The sequence below is a fragment of the Fundulus heteroclitus genome, chromosome 16 (genome assembly GCF_011125445.2).
Source record: "Fundulus heteroclitus isolate FHET01 chromosome 16, MU-UCD_Fhet_4.1, whole genome shotgun sequence".
Lineage (NCBI taxonomy): Eukaryota > Metazoa > Chordata > Actinopteri > Cyprinodontiformes > Fundulidae > Fundulus > Fundulus heteroclitus.
Genome location: NC_046376.1, coordinates 12,654,749 through 12,672,830, shown reverse-complemented (window position 1 = coordinate 12,672,830; position 18,082 = coordinate 12,654,749). Strand labels below are relative to the sequence as shown.

The 18,082-nt window shown below is 40.3% G+C and overlaps 1 protein-coding gene across 2 annotated transcripts; it reads left to right on the top strand.

Annotated features, from left to right (window-relative positions):
- Window positions 1-2,233: 2,233 nt before the first annotated feature.
- LOC105932738 (DEXH (Asp-Glu-X-His) box polypeptide 58) lies at window positions 2,234-6,878 on the top strand. 2 transcript variants are annotated; one of them, XM_012871993.3, is made up of 12 exons: window positions 2,234-2,347; window positions 2,426-2,641; window positions 2,734-2,938; window positions 3,031-3,221; window positions 3,342-3,455; window positions 4,466-4,598; window positions 4,726-4,911; window positions 5,015-5,265; window positions 5,357-5,668; window positions 5,757-5,947; window positions 6,025-6,124; window positions 6,210-6,395. In XM_012871993.3, exons 2-12 carry the CDS (start codon window positions 2,465-2,467, stop codon window positions 6,393-6,395), a joined length of 2,046 nt encoding a protein of 681 aa, XP_012727447.2. In that variant the 5' UTR covers window positions 2,234-2,347; window positions 2,426-2,464. The 2 variants fall into 2 exon arrangements, with proteins under 2 accessions (XP_012727447.2, XP_021176932.2); XM_021321257.2 differs by lacking the exon at window positions 2,234-2,347 and having other exon boundaries at window positions 2,465-2,641; window positions 6,210-6,878.
- Window positions 6,879-18,082: the final 11,204 nt, after the last annotated feature.

Here is an 18,082-nt window from a genome sequence, read left to right as displayed (position 1 = left end):
ACTCACTCAGTTGTTGTGCTGAAGAAATCTCAAGTATCAACGTGTGTAGCTTCTTGTTCAGCCAAGAGGTGAATCAGAGGGAAAGTCATGTTTTTTAAAGTCGAGGAATTTATATTCTCTCTGTAGTTTGTTAATTATCATGAAAGCTGATTGACTTCTTATACTCTCACTTCACCATTGTGCAAATTCAATAGAGGTTTACTATAAATAACTGAAAGGGTACATGGAGTGGGAATTCTTTTGTATGTTAGATATTTCTCTTGTCTTGGGAATGCCGCAGGATCTTCCACAAAAAGCTGGAGAAGGGATATTTGGCTTCCCTTCCTGGATCTGCAACCCAAACTTGGAGAAGCGGATGAGTGAACAGATGTCCTTTCCCTGCGGAGAGTGCATTATTTTTGGTTCGGTGTATTTGAATGCACAGATTGATTTAAAAAAAAAAAAAAAAAGAGTCCGGAAATAATATTTGGTTAAGTTTTTACAGGATAAGATTCAAATCACTTTATTTGTTATTTTGTCAAGCGCAAAACGAATTAATAAACTTCAGTGTAATCAGATCTAGGGTTTCAAAATCACTTGTTTCATACTAGAGAAGCACCGATTCAGTTTTTTCCTATCCGATACGATACCTGGGCTGAGCGTATCGGCCGATACCTGATGGCGGTCCGACACTACTGTTGAATGAATGAACCGCACACCTTGCCATATGAGTGAAGTTATCAGGTTTCACATAAACATTTAAAAAAAAAAAAAAACAGGTCCGCATGTTCTTCAGCAAGGGACGTGCTTCTTTAAGTTTGTGGTTTTGAATTGACCAACATCCCAACCCTTCGCAACTTTCACGCTGCAGTCGGACTTGTTGGCGTATCAAGGTTGAAATATTTCCAAATTGCAGACTTGTCTCAGCCCGGCGCTGTGTAACTGTATCGCTGTGTATGATATTAATAAAAATGATGCCAATCGGAATTATGGATTGGCATCATTCAACCGATATCCGATCCAGCTAATTAGTCAATATCGGAGCCGATATCCGATCTGAGTATCAGATCGGTGCTTCTCTATTTCATACCAGCCAGATTGCAAATAGTTTTGCTATAACTAGGGCAGTGATATTAGCCATTACTGTACATCAGATAAGCTCATATCCTTAAAAAAAAACATGTGTCTGTGGATGCTTTGTACAAAACTAGAGAATGATCCAACATTGTGTTTGCGTTTAAACAAATGTTTAACAGCGGAAGTAATTGAGAAACAGAGCAAGCAGCTAAATAGGTGTGTTCATTTCTTCAGGGCTTTAGGTTTCGCTTTCCCAACATCGTGGGGGAAAACCAAAGTGCTCTGCTGACAATGTTCTGCATGCAAGACCTGTTTGTTGGGGGCTTTTCTAGGTATTGCCACAGTTTTACACATTTGTAACATCCCATGATGGATTATATAAAGTTTGTGGGAGGCCTACTCTATTGGTGTGTGGCTCTGTTTTTGGTGGTGCATGCAGAAGACTTGAAGCTCTGTAACAACTGTTCCAAACATGAAATGGATCAAACCTTATAGGTTGCCTGGAGTCATATTGTGTGTGTGTGTGTGTGTGTTTTTTTTTTTAATAAGTAACAACAAAATACACCGGCAACACACGTTTTCTTTTTCATTGTTCCTGAGCTATTGTGCGACTCAAATCAAAAAGTACTTTAGTTTTTCTCTTTACTCAGTATGTTTTGTTCATGGACTCATCAATTAATATTTTGGTTCACCCAGCTATTCATAATCTTGTTATTGTTGTTTATACACTTTCGGATTAAACTTGGAACCGGTTGCTATGAAAGCACTTTTTAAATTAGCTATCTTCATGCTGTGTGTTAGTTGTTGCAGCTTATGTGTGTAAAATAATGTAAGAAGTAATGTAAGAAGAAACGAGACTTGCTGTAAGTTTTGTTTTCCTGGTGTCGAACAAGTAGGGGCCATTTAGGGCACATTGAACTGCCCAGGATGTGGCGAATTTACTACGTTTGTGCGTAAGACCCCCCAACAGAATAAATATATATAGATGCAATTCGCAAGTATGGGTGTGGACAGTATTCTGTTTCGAATGGACGTTGTAAAAGAGCGTCTCTTAGGTGAGTTAGAATGAGGTTTACCGTGTCGTTGCGGAATGACCGTAAAGTGTCGCTCCTCCAGAATCTCCCCCGGTGGGGCCGCATTTGTGAGGTCAGCTGTCATTCGCTTTCGTTTTCCAGGTTATACCGTCACACAGCTGATCCGAACAACTTTAAACCCCGACACCTGCCTTGTGAAGACACAGAAGAGGAGGAGAAGCTGAAAACACACAACCGATCTCTCTTACAGCTGACTGGTAAGCCTAAACTAGCCTCACTAGCCGTCAACCAGAGATTATTGTGAATGAATATGTTCCTGATTCTTCCCCTATCAGAATGCTTTTATTTTAGCGGTGTCTGAGACTAAGCACAGGATGGCCGATTTTGGACTGCGCGCCTACCAGAGGGAAGTGGTCGAAAGGGCTCTGAAGAGAGAAAACGTCATTATTTGGCTGCCAACGGGTGGTGGAAAGACCCGAGCTGCTGTCTATGTGGCCAAAAGGCATCTGGAGACCACAGAGAATGCTAAAGTGATGGTGCTGGTCAACAAGGTACTCAAACAAGGAAAAGATGGGGGAAAAAAGCATAATATACCACCAGATGTTTTTGGGTTTCTTATTACTCCATGTTTTCCCGATCACAGGTTCACCTTGTGGACCAACATTACACCAAAGAGTTTGAACCTCATCTGGGTGATCGTTACAAACTCATGAAGGTCAGCGGTGAGAGCGAGGAGAAGGATTTCTTTGGGAAAGCGGTGCAGACCATGGACCTGATCATCTGCACAGCCCAGATCCTCTATAACGCTCTGATTAACAAGGAGGAAGCAAGACACATCGAGCTCTCAGGTCTGTGAACCTGATCCGGGAACGTCTCTCGTGAAAACCATTGCTGAGCCGAGGCACGCGCTAACCACACGCTCCGTTTTGGTTGCACTCAGATATCACGCTCCTGATAATCGACGAGTGCCACCACACCCACAAGGAGTCCGTCTACAACAAAATAATGAGATGCTACATAGCGCAAAAGCTGAAAGGACAACAACCCATCCCACAGATCCTGGGTCTGACTGCGTCACCAGGCACAGGAGGGGCAAAGATCTTGGACGATGCTGTGATGCACGTGCTGGAGGTCAGTTTAACTATGAATTCGGGATTTCACATCATTTGACATCAGTAACAGTTCCTACAGAAACGGTCTTTGTTCTCTGTCTCTCTGTTTTTTTTTTTTTTTTTTTTTTTGTTTTTCCAGATCTGTGCTAACCTAGACTCAGTTATCGTCTCAGCTAAAAACTACACACCTGAGCTGGAGGAGAAGGTACCCCGGCCCAAAAAGACCTTTGACATTGTGGAAAAAAGGAAGACAGTAAGTGTGTTTCTTGGTTTTTAGAACATCAGGCACGCAGTCTTAAGTATTTCACTAATTCAGGAACTTAGGTAACAGATACTGGAACTCCTACTGAAGAGCTTTTGACATGGACGATATGGCACACCACCCAGGGTGCCATGTCACTTGGTGCAGAAAAAAATTGCTCTCTGTCACTCGCAAACCAAAGGAGTTGCAAGTGACAGAGAGCAATTTTTTTCTGCACCAAGTGAGAGCAAACCTTCGTTCTATTTGTAAAAAACAAAACACGCACATCCTTGTTTTAAATACTGAGTACCTTGCCTTGACTTCCATTGACATCCGTTCATTTTCAACCTTTTCTATGGCCTAACTCTGACCCTAAATCTAGCCTTTACCAGTATATGCCTAAACCTAATTAGCTATGTTTACATGCACAATATTTCACGATCGGATTGACATGTATTCAGACTAAAAAACAACAAATAATCGGATTGTATCATTTACATTGGCACATGATCAATGAATCCGATCACAATCTGCATTTATATGCAACTGGTTTATTCAGAATAGGAGCAGTCTGACATGCGCACTCTGGTTAGTTTGCCACATTCAGAATAACCTGGTCCTGACAAGCGTTTACATGCTTGTTGATCATAAATCTTCATGCGTGTAGGTTATAAATTATCAATTTGGCATGTACCGTCCCCCTCATATACAATTTAAATCCGATCACAACATTCCAATTGGCTTGTTCATATGATGTATTTTTATTGAGATTGGCCCTTTATTCCGATTACGTTTGTCCGTTTAAACGTAGTGACTGACAGTTAAGTCCTAAACCTAACCCCTAGCTGAGGAAAAAGTGAGGACAAAGTTTTATTAGTAAAATGGGCAAAGCATGTTCTCACTAAGCTGCAAGCACAAGTACACACACAATTTACAGATTCTTACAGGTTCTTGTCCAGGGTACAAGTCATGCTCCTGTTGTCCTAAGTTACCCTTTTTATTTATTTAAATTTTTTTTTAAGGACCCATTTGGAGATCATATAAAATGGATGATGGAGCTGATCCATGGTTACATGAATCTTCCTTCTGACGTGAGGCTCAGAGAATGTGGCACCCAAGAATACGAGGCTGATGTGGTGATTCTGGAGCAGCGAGGTAGAATCATTGGCTTGGATTTAATCGTTGTGTTGTTTTAAAGACTCAGCAAAAGGAGTCACTCTGATCCTTGATGAGTACACCTCTTATCTTGACTCTCCTATTATATGTATGTGTGTTGGACCAGGAGTTAGAGAGGACAACAGACTCTTGGCACAATGCGCACTCCATCTCAGACAGTACAACGACGCCCTGCTCATCAACGACACCCTGCGGATGATGGATGCGTATCGCTCCCTGGAGGAATTCTACAACGCAAAGAACGCCACGGCCATTGATGGAACAGACTACTTCCTGGTGGGGCTTTTTCAAGGTGGGCCATCCTGGACTTTGTTTTGTTTCTCCGTCTCACTTGAACTTCTGTGTTCGTTATTCCATCATATTTATCCGTGTGTGTGTGTTTTTTTGGTACACAGAAAATCAGATGGAGCTGAGGAATATTGCTACAGATCCTCAGTTCGAGAACCCGAAAATGGCGAGACTTGAGAGCACTCTGCTAGGCCAGTTTGGACCAGACGTCCAGTCTAGGGGAATACTCTTTTCCAGAACTCGCAAGAGTACCCACTGCCTTCTAGACTGGGTCCAAAAGAACAGACCCTTGCAGAAAGCTGGGATAAAAGCGGCCATCCTCACAGGGGCTGGTAATGGCATCACTTACATGACACAGGTTTGTCCAGAAGGTTTTAATTAAAGACCGTAAAGCTATTCCCTGTCTGTAAAACTCTGCAATGAGGGTTGTAATATTTTATGTCTTGTAGAACGAGCAGGCAGGAACAATCCGCAACTTCCGAAACGGTAAGCTGAACCTCCTGATCTCCACCAGCGTGGCTGAGGAAGGCCTTGACATCCCTGAGTGCAACCTGGTGGTACGCTACGGACTCCTCACAAATGAGATTGCACAGCAGCAGGCCAGCGGACGGGCTCGAGCGAGGGACAGCCAGTATTCGGTAGTCGCCCAAGCAGGCGGACGAGAGGTCCGCCGAGAGCGCATCAACGAGTACCTGGAAGAGCTGACGGGAAAAGCCATTGCCAGGGTCCAAGGCATGAGTGAAGACCAGTTTCGCAGAAAGGTGAGGATGTAACAACACCTCTTTTTTTTGTCACATTACTTTTTTTTTTCTGTTTACCATTTCTGAATTTTTACTTCTTGATTTTTAGATAACCGAGATTCAAACACATGCCATCATTAAGAGCAAAGTTTTAGAAGCTCGCCTAACAGAAAAGAAAAACCAATACGCTGCCTCTAGCGTCGAGATCTTGTGCCGAAACTGTTTTGCACCTGTGGCGTCTGGGAATGACTTCAAACTTCTTGAAAACTCTCACTATGTTAACATAAATCCAGCCTTTAGGTGAGTGATGTTGTACGAAGGGAACCCAATTTAACCATCATTTCACTTCTTAAAGGGTTCCTTGTATGTTTTCTCAGAAAATACTACAAACTGGGTGGAAAGGTGGTGCTAGAGAAGCGTTTCGAGGACTGGGAGCCCGGATGCACTGTAAGCTGTAACAATGGCAACTGCAACAAGGTACAGTCAGCGCTCTGCTGAATGATGCAAATAAACCACCAGAGTTGAGTTCATTTTGGATACTTACTCCTGTCTCCACTGACAGGATTGGGGATTCGAAATGAAATACAAGGAGGTGGCCCTACTGCCAAATGTAGCCATCAAGAACTTTGCACTGCAGACGCCTGCTGGAAGGACCACGGTTAAGAAGTGGAAGGATGTTCCTTTTATGGTCGAGGAGTTCAGCTTTCAACAGTACTGTGAAGAGAACTTCCCGGACTTGTTTGATTAAGACACAAATCGTCTCTGGGCTTTTTCTTTTAAACCACTCCACTTTCCACTTGTTTCCAGTGTTTTTAGATGTGTAAGATAAACATCCATTTTACTATTTGAGGTGCTTCAACGTGAAGACCTCCTTTTAAAAAAAAAGTAACTCCATGGTGTTGGTGCTGGCGGGCCAGTGACGTAGAAGCTGAAAACTGCAACTCATTGAGCATGCTTGGCATTAGCGAGGCAGCTTTGTTTATGCCCAGGGTCTACTGCATGCATGTATGGCACACTTTTCCTCTGCTTCGTTGAAAGTCCAAGCAGAAAATTAACTTTGGTTTTACATAAACTTTAAACATGAACTGGTTTTTAGACACTTTAGTTGGAAGAAGCATTTAGGAATAAATGCTTAAGAATGAATTTAAATGCTGTTGAATGAAATGTGTTTTCCATGCATGTATGCACTTTTAACTCAATCTAAAGATGAAAATAAATTATTTAAAGAAAGCTTTGCTCATGAAATTATTCTTTGTTTTCACACTAGGTGGCAGTGTCGGTTAATCAAAGGTAACGTGCTGCATTTCTTTTGCTGTCAGACAAAAAGCAAGAGCTGGAAGTGGTTTTTGCCTGTCTCCAAACTGAGGGGATCGTTGACACCCAGAGAGCCTCCGGTAGCAGATCTGTTTCATCCACAGATGTGCTGTAAACAAAGCAGGACAAAATAAAAACGGATCATGAACCCAAACTTGCATACCTGCAGAAAGACACTCAACTGATTTCTTCAGTGAAGACTCTTCTAAGCCACGACAAGCAAAGGCCTCAGTTCTGTTTGGAGGATATTAGCTCGTTAATACTTCTTGACTATTTGAAAAGTACTGCTGATAGTAACCTTGGTCTCCTTTAAACCCTCAATACTTGATTCAAAACAGGTGAATTTCTCTTGGCAATAAAATAGTTTAAAATATAAAACACACTATACAATCTATAAAATATTTAAAATCCATGTACAAACACGAATCAGCTTTTATTAAACAACAGGAAAGGTTCAACTATAAAAAAAAAAAAAAAAAAAGCTGTGCCAGAAACAAACATGCTCCACCAAAGCAGCTTGCAAGGAAGCCATTAATTTCTGTCCAGAAGCCACGTCGGACAGATTCATCTTTGACCTATAAAATGTCTTTGAGCATTTTTTCAGGCAGGGACATGAATGGGTCGGCCCCACAGTGTCAAACGTGCCCTAATCCTCTCGAATCTGTCAGAGAGCTGGAATCAGTGCTGCTTTCATGGACATAATCACAATAAAAACAGACTCTGTTCCGCTTTCACTCCTGACTCAGATGCTGGCGAGCAGAGGGAAGCCATGCAAGATGATTTGCTCTGATCAAGCTCAAGCTTTCACAATCACCGCTGATTGCTTCCCTTTTCTTCCCAACTCAACGCCCTATGCATCCTAATTGCAATTAGCTGTCTTGTGAAATTAAAGCAGCTTGGAGCACTTGAGCAACAGATGACAGTCTCCCTCTGTAGCGATGTGAGTGTAGACGAGTGTGTTTGTGCTACAAACACAACCTAGTCTACTCATTGGAATATGGGATGCACACATGTAGCTACACCTGTATGTGCAAAAGCAAGGCAGAATATTTTTCCATCCTATTTCCATGCAACCCTATGAATGAAAAACAACTTGCAGCTTCATGCAGTTGATGGCAGAAAATAGAAAATAGCATGGCAGCTAGTAGGGTGTCACTTGTTTATGTGCAGTGTAACTGGATATTCTTGCAGGAAATTTGCAATTAGTGGTTTAGACTCAACTATGTGTAGCCTGTTTCCCTGTTCTCTGAACAGGACCAATTCCAGCTTGGAATTGGCAAGCTGAATGCTCGCAGGTGGACTGAACTAACTAACTCGTTTTGAACAGAACTCCAAGCAACACGGTTTGTTCATCATGTACCTACACCTGATTATATGTACCAGTTTGTAACCAAAGATGAATTAATCTAAAAGTATGAATCTCAGAAATGTTTAAAATATCATATCTCAAACAATTTTGGAATTAATTATATATTAAAAACACAGTCTGCCGCTGTCATAACTGATCGTAATTTCTCAAATTATTTCTCAGATTCTCAATTTTACTTATAAAGCCCGTCTTATATTAAAGGTGCATTGCGCAAGTTCCAGGATTTTTGCTGACGTCTGCCCCCTCTGGCGGCAAGTTGAAACGACACCATGTACATGTTGCGCATATGCATGGAAGAAGAGGGAAAAAAGGCTAGCATCTTCCCTTGCAACTTCACAGGCATTTTTTAGAGGCATAAAGTCTCCTGAGGTGAGCAAGTTGAAAATATTATTTTAGAAATATTTTATTTTGAATGGAAATATTTAATTTTGAGTCAATAGTGAACTTTTCTGGGGAAAATCATACCTACCCTTTTAGTTGTTCAAATACATAGAGTATGACATGTCTCCTCTTAAGCTTGACTGAAATCAGCAGCTGTGTAGAAGGACAAGCCAAACCCTTGCAGATAAAAACCTTATGTTCAGATGAGACAAATATTAATCTGTTTTGCTGCAATGACAAAAACCTTTGAGAGGTCAAGGTGAGGCTTTCAAATCTAAGAACATTGTTCTGTCAAGTGCAGTGATGACAGCATCATATTGTGTGGCTTCTTGTCTACCAGAGGTACGGGTGAATTGCACAAAGTAAAAAAGGAAGAATGAAGACCCCCTCCAATGTCTTGAAATCAATAGCTAAATAGCCGAAACTTGAAAACGACCGGGTGATCCACAAGAACAATAATCCCAAACACTTATCAGAACTGGTTAAAAGAATGATGAATCAACATTTAGCCTCTGGACACGTCCAACCCTGCTGAAAAAGTATGAACACTGTTTGAAGCTGAGCCCATTGCCATCAAAGCAACCAATTTAAATGAGCTTTACCAAACCTGCCAAGACGCATTGTCACATATTCATCTAGAAGTACAGCGGAACCTTGTTTAAGCTTATAAAAGTGCTGTAACTGGCTTCAACGAAGGGAGAGAAGCACATCACTTGCACGGTTTTGTTACTGCTGACAGAAGTCAAACCTGTTGGGTCAAGTGTCAAATTGGTTTCTTAGAAAAGACACACTCTTGCTGCCTAAAATTTAGAGCACATCCTGTTTTTTTTTTTTATATATAGTTGTCACACAGTACAGGACACAGCTCACTGACAGCTACACTCTGCCTGCTTGCCTTCTGTAAGGTTGTCAGATTGTTCTCAAATCTATTATGTACAGTATTAACAGAAACAAACCTCATGTCAGTTTCACAATACTTAATCTATGTTAATATTTCTCCAAATTCCAATTTTATGTTCTTGGACCATTCTTGTACGAAGAATATAAAATGTCTCTGTTTATCCCATCGCTTCAGTTTAGATTATTTTTTTACTCTGTCACAGCTTTAAGCACAACATATAAATGCAGAACATTTATTGCCATGGTGTACCTGCTCCTCTTAACTATTTACTGAACAACTCTCAAGAGCATAACATCCGTGAATGACAAGAACATATCAATGGTCCCTTTTCCATTGTCGACCCCAGGATTTAAAGCCTCAGGCTTTGGTTTACCAGAGTAAACCATAACCTGGGACTTTTAACACTAGGCTCACACTGAATACAGTATGGAAAAGGTGCAGGTGCTCTGCAAGGAACCCAAATCATTAAAGTCAGTGTGTACATTCACATCAGCCACGGTGCAGTGTGGGTGCGGCTATTGAGGCCACACTGCTCAAAGCAATGATTCCACAAGATGGAAGTTTGGCCGGACGCTGGAGAGGCCTCCGGATCCAGCCCCCGAATTTCACGAGCCAAACAGGAAGAGTCAGACACCAGACAAGATAGAGTTCAATTGAATTTCTGTATAAAATCATCCCAACAATTTACTCTAACTTGACCAGTGTAAACAAAACAGAAACACGAGGAATAAGAAGCGGAGATAGGAGAAAGAAGAGACTGTGAGCTGTGTGCACCAAAATTTGCCTCACAGAGTTAAAATTTAGAGCTTTATGAGTATGTTTTGTTTTTTTCTCTGACATGGTGAGAATGACGAGGGTTATTTTCAAGTGCATTTCTGCAAATTTTGATCACAGCAAAATTATCTTTATAGATTATATGATATACATATGCACTGATCCAGCTCTTGCGCCGCTGTTTCTACTGTTGCAGAAGAAAAGCAGAAAGCTTGCCTTGTTCATACACGAACAGAGAGACTCCACAGCCTCAAGAGGCCAGGGGCCGTAACACACACACACACACACAGGTTCGATCAGCTAACTTTGTGTGTATAAAATGAGAGAAAGCTTTGCTGAATCCGTGGATCTGATTTAGGTTATTAAATATAGTGCGCCTGCCTGCGTCTTGAAAGCGGAAGTGTCTTATCTTTTCTTTTTTCCCCTCAGGCGTGTTCCATGGTTTGTAAATGGTAAAAAGAGTTCACAGTTCACCAACTTAGGTTTACATAAAACGTCATTGTTAGGGAACTGTGTTTTCTTTGTACAAGGAAAATAAAAGGGCTAATTTATCAGTCTTACGGAACTGTGGAAAAAAAAAGGTTTATAATTAACTTAAAACGCCGAAAACACTGGGCAAAGACTGCCCATTTTGATATCTGGTAATTGCAGATATTCCCTTTCAAACTCAGTAAACACTTCACATTCACTTTTCAGCCACAACAAACAGATCCAGTCTGCGGGAAATTACAGTTGGCCTGGATGAGTAAACGCTGCACCAACAGGGTTTCACCCTGCAGCCTCACCAGAGAGACCAGCATGTCAGTGGCTCTCTGAAATACCCGACAAGTATGAAAACAGATTCAGTATTGGCTCATAACCTTGATGAATTGACTGCACAGATAAAATTTGATGATGTACTTTCTTGCCCAAAAACATTTTAAAACTATTTTTGTGTTAAATTAAGGGTAGAAAATCACTAGATTTCTAAACTCATCCTTACTGCTACCTACTAGTACCTACTAGTATCTTCTTTACTATTTCCTGAAAAAGTCCAGATTAGTAGCATGGGTATGTTGGGCTCACATCACTCAAAGCTTCAGAAATTCCTTATGTGGTAAATCTGATAACTTTTATGTCTGAAAGTAAGTATTAAAGTAAGGCCAAGTGTGTCATGCACAGGCGTGTTGTCTCACCAAGAGGTATTGGGTAAAGATAACATACCTCAGCATGTTGTATTTAGTTTAAATGTGACTTTAAGGCAAATCTAACTTTTATAATCTGGGATAACAACCATACACTGACATGGTTTTATGAACTTTTGTTAATAGTGAATTCAAATGTGTCTTTTTATGCCATTAGGCCCATTTCCATTAGACCTCAAAAGCCCTAGGCTTTTTAAAAGCCTGGGGTTTTCAAAAGCCCATTGAGCGTTTCCACATGGGATATTTTAATTTCTTTTACTTTCATGGATAAAAAGGTCCTGATTCGGAGGGTAGGACTTTTCAAGAAGCCTGATCATTTGCTTAAAGAAGCATACCACAAGTTCCAGAGTTTTTGCACAAATTTGCCCCCTCTGGCGACAAGTTGTTGTGCTCATGCATGGGAGAAGAGGAAAAGCGTTTGCCTCTGTGACTGCACAGGTCATTTGTTTAGACGCGTCATGTCTTCTAAGGCAAAAAAGTTATAAATATTGAAGTTAGCCCGTGTATTTTTGCGCTAATGTGTCACGCTCAACAAAGTAGCAGGGTGAATGAGAGCATGCAGCGTGTCACACCCATGCGTATGCCCAGAGAATTTGGCCTGAATCCCTCTCTCATGAACTGACTAATGGAGCCTATAGAGGCAACTGCAGTAAATAGAAGAAAACATGTTTTACACGTCGTGCCATTGTAAAGAAAATTAACATTTAACTTTAAAACGTGCACCATGCACCTATTAAGGAGCGAGGTTGTGTGCAGGAAGGTCTGTTGCTTGGAGGAGGTGGGCTGTCAGATCCCACACTCAGCTTGGGTCCTCTGCTGGTGAACTATGGGGATTACGGCTTCAACCCCAACTCAAATCAATGCATCAAATATGTAGTTGGGACCTTTTTCAGGAAAAATAACAAACAAATTGTGCTACAATTTAATTATAGATTTGAGAGTATTCCATATTTAACCTGGCACATACATATTTTAAGACAATATGGAAATTAATTATCCAAAATGTCAACTAAAATCTTTTGCATAACTTATTTTACTTGTATATCCTATTATTTCAACTAATCCCCATTTTGGTCAGTCTACTTTTATGAAACATGAGTAATTTTCTAGTGTGTCTAGTGGTAGGTTTTTAGTCACATGACCACATATGGTAAACTATAGGTCTATTGTAGGAAGGTATTGCTTGTCAGAGTGGGTAAAACATGTCACAGCAGGTATAAATTGAGACATGTTGATTAAGAAATGGCCTCAGTTTGCTGAATTCTATACAAAAAGGTTGGATATGGAAACACAGAAAGTCCAAAAGTAAGAAATAACTAAGGGATGAAATGAGCAGCACCCAGTATAGAAGCATTTACTGAGATAAATGTATTTATCCGTCTGTCCGTTATCCATTTCGTCTGATGTAAAATGTCCAGAAATTCCTCTTTCTAGGGATCGTTGGGAGATTACCACTCTTTCATTGGCCACATGGAATATTTAGTAAATTCTCAGTCTCCCAGTGTTGCATGCTAAAAAAATCCTCCAAATTTAGTATGCCAGATGCATCAGATGCCCTAATCACCTTAAACAGACTCCTTCCAGTGAGAAGGACTAGCATCACTAACCTGAGCTCTCCCAAGATGAAAGACCTTCTCACCCTGTCGCTGAGCACTACTACTTTGGTGAGAATGCTAATTTTTAGGTACTTGCACTTCTGCTCCACTTCGGAAAGGTATCAATCATGTCATTAAAATTTCTGTTGTATGAAACAGTAAGGGGTCTCCTATTAAAAGGAAACTTCAAAGTTTGAATTGAAAGAAATACAAACTAGATGCCTTGTGTTTGAAAATATGCTTTATTGTGAAATTAAAACATAGACTCTGAGACACAAAATAATCAAAGTAAATAAGGCCACCTTTATGGAGTGTAGAAATTCAACACATCCTAGAGGAGAAAACCTGTCATATAAAAGGGAACTCCAACATTTGCAAACATGTCAGGACTAAGAACAGGGTCTTACAAACGCAACTTAACCACAAAAAAAACGAAAACAGTCCAGTTCTGATCAAACATTCCAGTAAAACCCTTGTTCTTGTGTGTACCAATGTAGCCATGTGGCATAAAAAGATTTCTGTGGGTCCAACAGAGCAAGTATTGATGTATCCTGCCGAACCGAGACATTTAGCAGGGAAAAGATGCTACAGGTGAATGTTTTGCATACCTTTGATTCTCTTTTCTCTCTCTCCTTTCCAGGAGGCTTAGTCTCACTGGACAGTTTCATTAGAGAGACTGTTATAAAGAGTAGCAGAAGATAGTGTTCTAAAAGAACAGAAATTACACTCAGTAATTGTTCCTTTTTGAAACATATTCCTACTTTGAAGTAACCAAATCCCAAAATAACTTAGATTACCCTGAACTTTGAAGAAAAGAGACAAAAAAAAGGCAGTCCTACTTGGTTTGTGACGGGATATGGCCTTTAAAGCTACAGTTGGTAATCCTGTTCAGAAACACTTTTTGTTACCCTGGGTAAAATCATCCTTCCATCCTGAAAGTAGCCAATACATTCATTCTAACGCGCTCACGTAACGCCAGCGTGCATGCTCGTTCTTTTGGTAGTTTCAGCTTGCTGGCTGTGTATGCACACTTCTAGTGTATATGTATCTGGTTAGCCTAGCGGTTAGCAATTCATCGTAGCTTCGCTGCTCTCACTATATACATTGAATGTAGCCGAGAGTTGCAAGAAGCAAACCACGTACAAGTTTATGAGAAGAAGAGGAAGGCCTCAGTTTAAAGAAATAAGGCCAGAGTGTATTAGGGAGATTTTCTTCACGCAATCCCCCTGAGGAGCGGAAGAGCAAGGTAAGACAGTCTATTGTGCATACGCAGTTATTCAAAAAGTGTCTTGGGGAAAAATTGCCGACTATATCTTTAACTCACATAAAAAAATATTGCTTATGTGAAACTTCAATCGCAGGAATTGAGCTTCTTGACTTGACTTTTTTTAGTAATGCATTATGGCCGTACAGTGACCCAATGCAGATAGATTTTAGAGCCTGTTAGGCATTTTCAACCAATTAAAAAAATAAAAATCTTATCAAGTGCAAAAATTTTAATTCTAACATTTAGGTGGTTTATTCTGATAATCTAATATGTTTTAATCATTTCCCCACCATTAAATTAATAAACCAATTTAGAAACAATGTATTGTTTGAAATAGCCTTTTTATGAGGAGTCTGTAAACTTTATTTTAAAGGGTAACTATAATCCCCTTTTCATCACTGGTGTTTGTTCAGCAGTGATGTGAAAGCAGCTTCTCCAGCAATCTGACCTATAATGATGCATTTAGTTGGAATATTATATGTTAGTTTAATTTTTTTTCTTCTTCTTCTTCACTAGTTTATGCAGACCTTGTTGAGTTTCTTTGAGTTTCACTGGGAAATTGGATCCTACTTTGAAAAGTACTTTTAGTTTTATTCTGGAAATGATTCTTTTTTGGCTTGTTTGGCTCATTGCATTGAAACCTACTCGTATATAATTATAACCTATATAAATCTTAGTCCTAATGGATTTGAGTTATTTAATTGCATTGTAATTTCCCTGGTACAAAAGCAAAACTCTTATTTTGAAGAGTATCCATTGTTTTTGCCCATCCAAAAACATCATAATCATCATTACATTAATTATTCAGGAATCCTTTGCAGGATCCTTTTCCTGGTGTCATTTCATCTGGAAAATTATGAGACCTTTATTTTAAAAGCAATCTATAAGCCTTTTTTTTTTTTTTGCAAATATGAATCTTATCTTTATTTCTAAGCTATGTCTGGAATTTGTGTAATACCGGTAATGAATTAACAAGAGTATTACAGAGATTTTCAATGACCAAGATAACCCCAGTGAAAACACCTTAATAGTGGATTGAGCTATTTATCACAAAGCTAAAGTTTTCCTAATAGAGGCAGTAAATTAACCGCTGGTGAGTTTGGACAGATCCAATTAAGATGAGGTCCACATCTCTACCACAGCTCTCCGTTTAATGCAACCAACAGCTCTATGGGCAACCATGCATCAACTGTGCTACAGCTCAACCACAGCCTCTTTAGTCTATGATGTATTATTTTTGCTCATAATAGCATTCTGCAAGTGGAGGTTATGTCTGGCTGCACAAGCCCAGCATTTCCCGTTTTGTCTTCCTTTTTTCTTGACTTTGACTGTTGTCATGAAAAGTAACCATACACTATTCATAAACATTTTATTAGTGGTGAAAGCATGCTTTCATGCTGTATACATCGCATGCTGCCACCACAAACCCCATCTTTTTCTGTGTCCCTCAGAATTTCTATTTCTGTCTATGGTCTCCCGTCTATCCACAAATGTACAAATGATAGGTTTTGTGTCGAACGAGAAAAGGGAGCCTTGCTTCACCAGATGGAGAATGGCAGAACATCTGACTCGTGCCAGAGAGAGGAAACAAAGCGGGCTCATTTTGCAAAGTGTGTCCTTTTTCTCCCTTGTCTGTGGTCCGCTTTCTTTGTCTAGCCTTCACTCTCCCTTCAAGCATTCTAAATATTCTAAAGAAATGCACCGATTGTCAGCCTTTTCTTTCAATAGCTAATGGTCTATACATCCTCATCTGTCCAACAGTAAAGGCAGTTAATTTGATCAAGCTGTTTGGAAGTCATTTTCAGCAACAGCAGGAGGACAATGTTAGACTGACAGTGCTGACTCAATATATCCATTGTTCAAGGAACAGTAACACCAAGTAAACCCAGGGAAATGAGTCCGGATGGATCCAGCTGTAATTTTATATCTAAATTAGTCCATCATGTTATTGTGTGCATCAGTTTCCTGCTATTTTAACTCTGCAACAAACATATGGCCAATCGTCTTCACTAAGAACTAACAACAGTTTTATACCATGAATATAGACGACGATACGTATACAACACACAAACATAAATGGATTCTGGAGTGCAAAAATCACCATCAAGTGTGGAACAGACCAAGGTGATGCTTTGTGCCCACTACTGCTCTGCACAGTGGACACAAAGCAAGATCTTCACAAGGAATGGCTCCAGACATGTTACAAATGGAGTCACAATCGGTCATCTATTCTATTGGTTTCCATCAAGCTGTCAAAAACCGACTCACTGATCCACCAGGACATTGGGGCTGCTTTCAGATGTGATTAGTGTGGGTGAATGGGGTCCATGAGAGGTAATACGAGTATAACCGAAGAGGTGAAACTACCAGAAGACGACATCACAGACATTCAATACAGTTTGGAAAACCTAAATTCAAATTAGCCACACTCAAGTACAGTGAGTAAGGCAGGTCCTAAAAAGGCAGCTGAGCGGTAAGAGTAACATTCAAGACATTAACACACATCAGAAACCCGACTGGGACAGTAATCCAGCCAAAGGAGAAGACAGAAAAAAACTGATATCAAGACAAGGGAGGTACTCACAATGCGAGGAGGATTCAATCTTAAGCCCAGCACCCAGATATTTTATGCCGAGTGGAAGGAAGGAGGCCAAACACAAGGGGGTGTCAGAGCCACCACCCAAAATAAAACAACAAATATCCTGAGGTATATTAGGATGATGGCTTCTATTGAAAAACTTAAATGTCTTGGCCTGTCCAGTGACAACAGAGGGCTGGACTAAAGGACAGTACAGAGGAACTGATCATGGCACCATAGGGACCTGTTCTTAGCACAAGTGCAACAGAGGCCATAGTCTACCACATCAGGCACGATGCAGGCTGTGCAAAGATGTTCCTGAAACAATCAAACATATAATGGAAACCATATATTGGATGTCATAATGGAGTGGCTGAAATAGTCTACAAGAATATATGTACCAAATATAGACTGGAAGTCCTCTTGTCAAAGTGGGGGACACCACCAACAGTGGTTGAGAAGATCCTCGAAGATCCTCCAGACGAAGACCAAAAAAGTAAATAGGTTAAACTTTATTTATATAGCACCTCTCAAGATAAAAATCACAAAGTGGTTTACAACACAAGATAGAGACAAAGACAAAACACAAACAAAGCAGATTTAAAAAGGACAGGTTTTTATCTGGACTTTAAAAGAAACCACTGAGTCTGCTGATCTCAGAGTCAGAGGAAGAGAGCTCTAGAGTCTTGAAGCAAGAGATGAAAAAGCTCTGTCTCCCTTAGTTATAGCTTAGCAATGTACACAGGTGTCTGTCCACGCAGAGCTCTCCAGGTCAAAATTAAGATTTTGAAATGCACCTTTTAATAAACCAGAAGCCAATGAAGCTGCATAAGAAGTGGAGTAAAGTGACAACATTTTGAACATCTTGTCAGAAGCCTAGCTGCAGCATTTTTGAACAGACCGCAAAACCAAGAAGGTTAACCAACCAGACATTGGGGAAAAAAGCAGTAGTAATAGACATTGCATTTCCAAGCAACAAAAGTAAGATGCTTGAAGAATACAAAAGGGTCAAAGAGGAAGTAAAGTAGTAATGGAGAGTCAAGACCCTCAATGGTGCCAATGGTCATTGGTG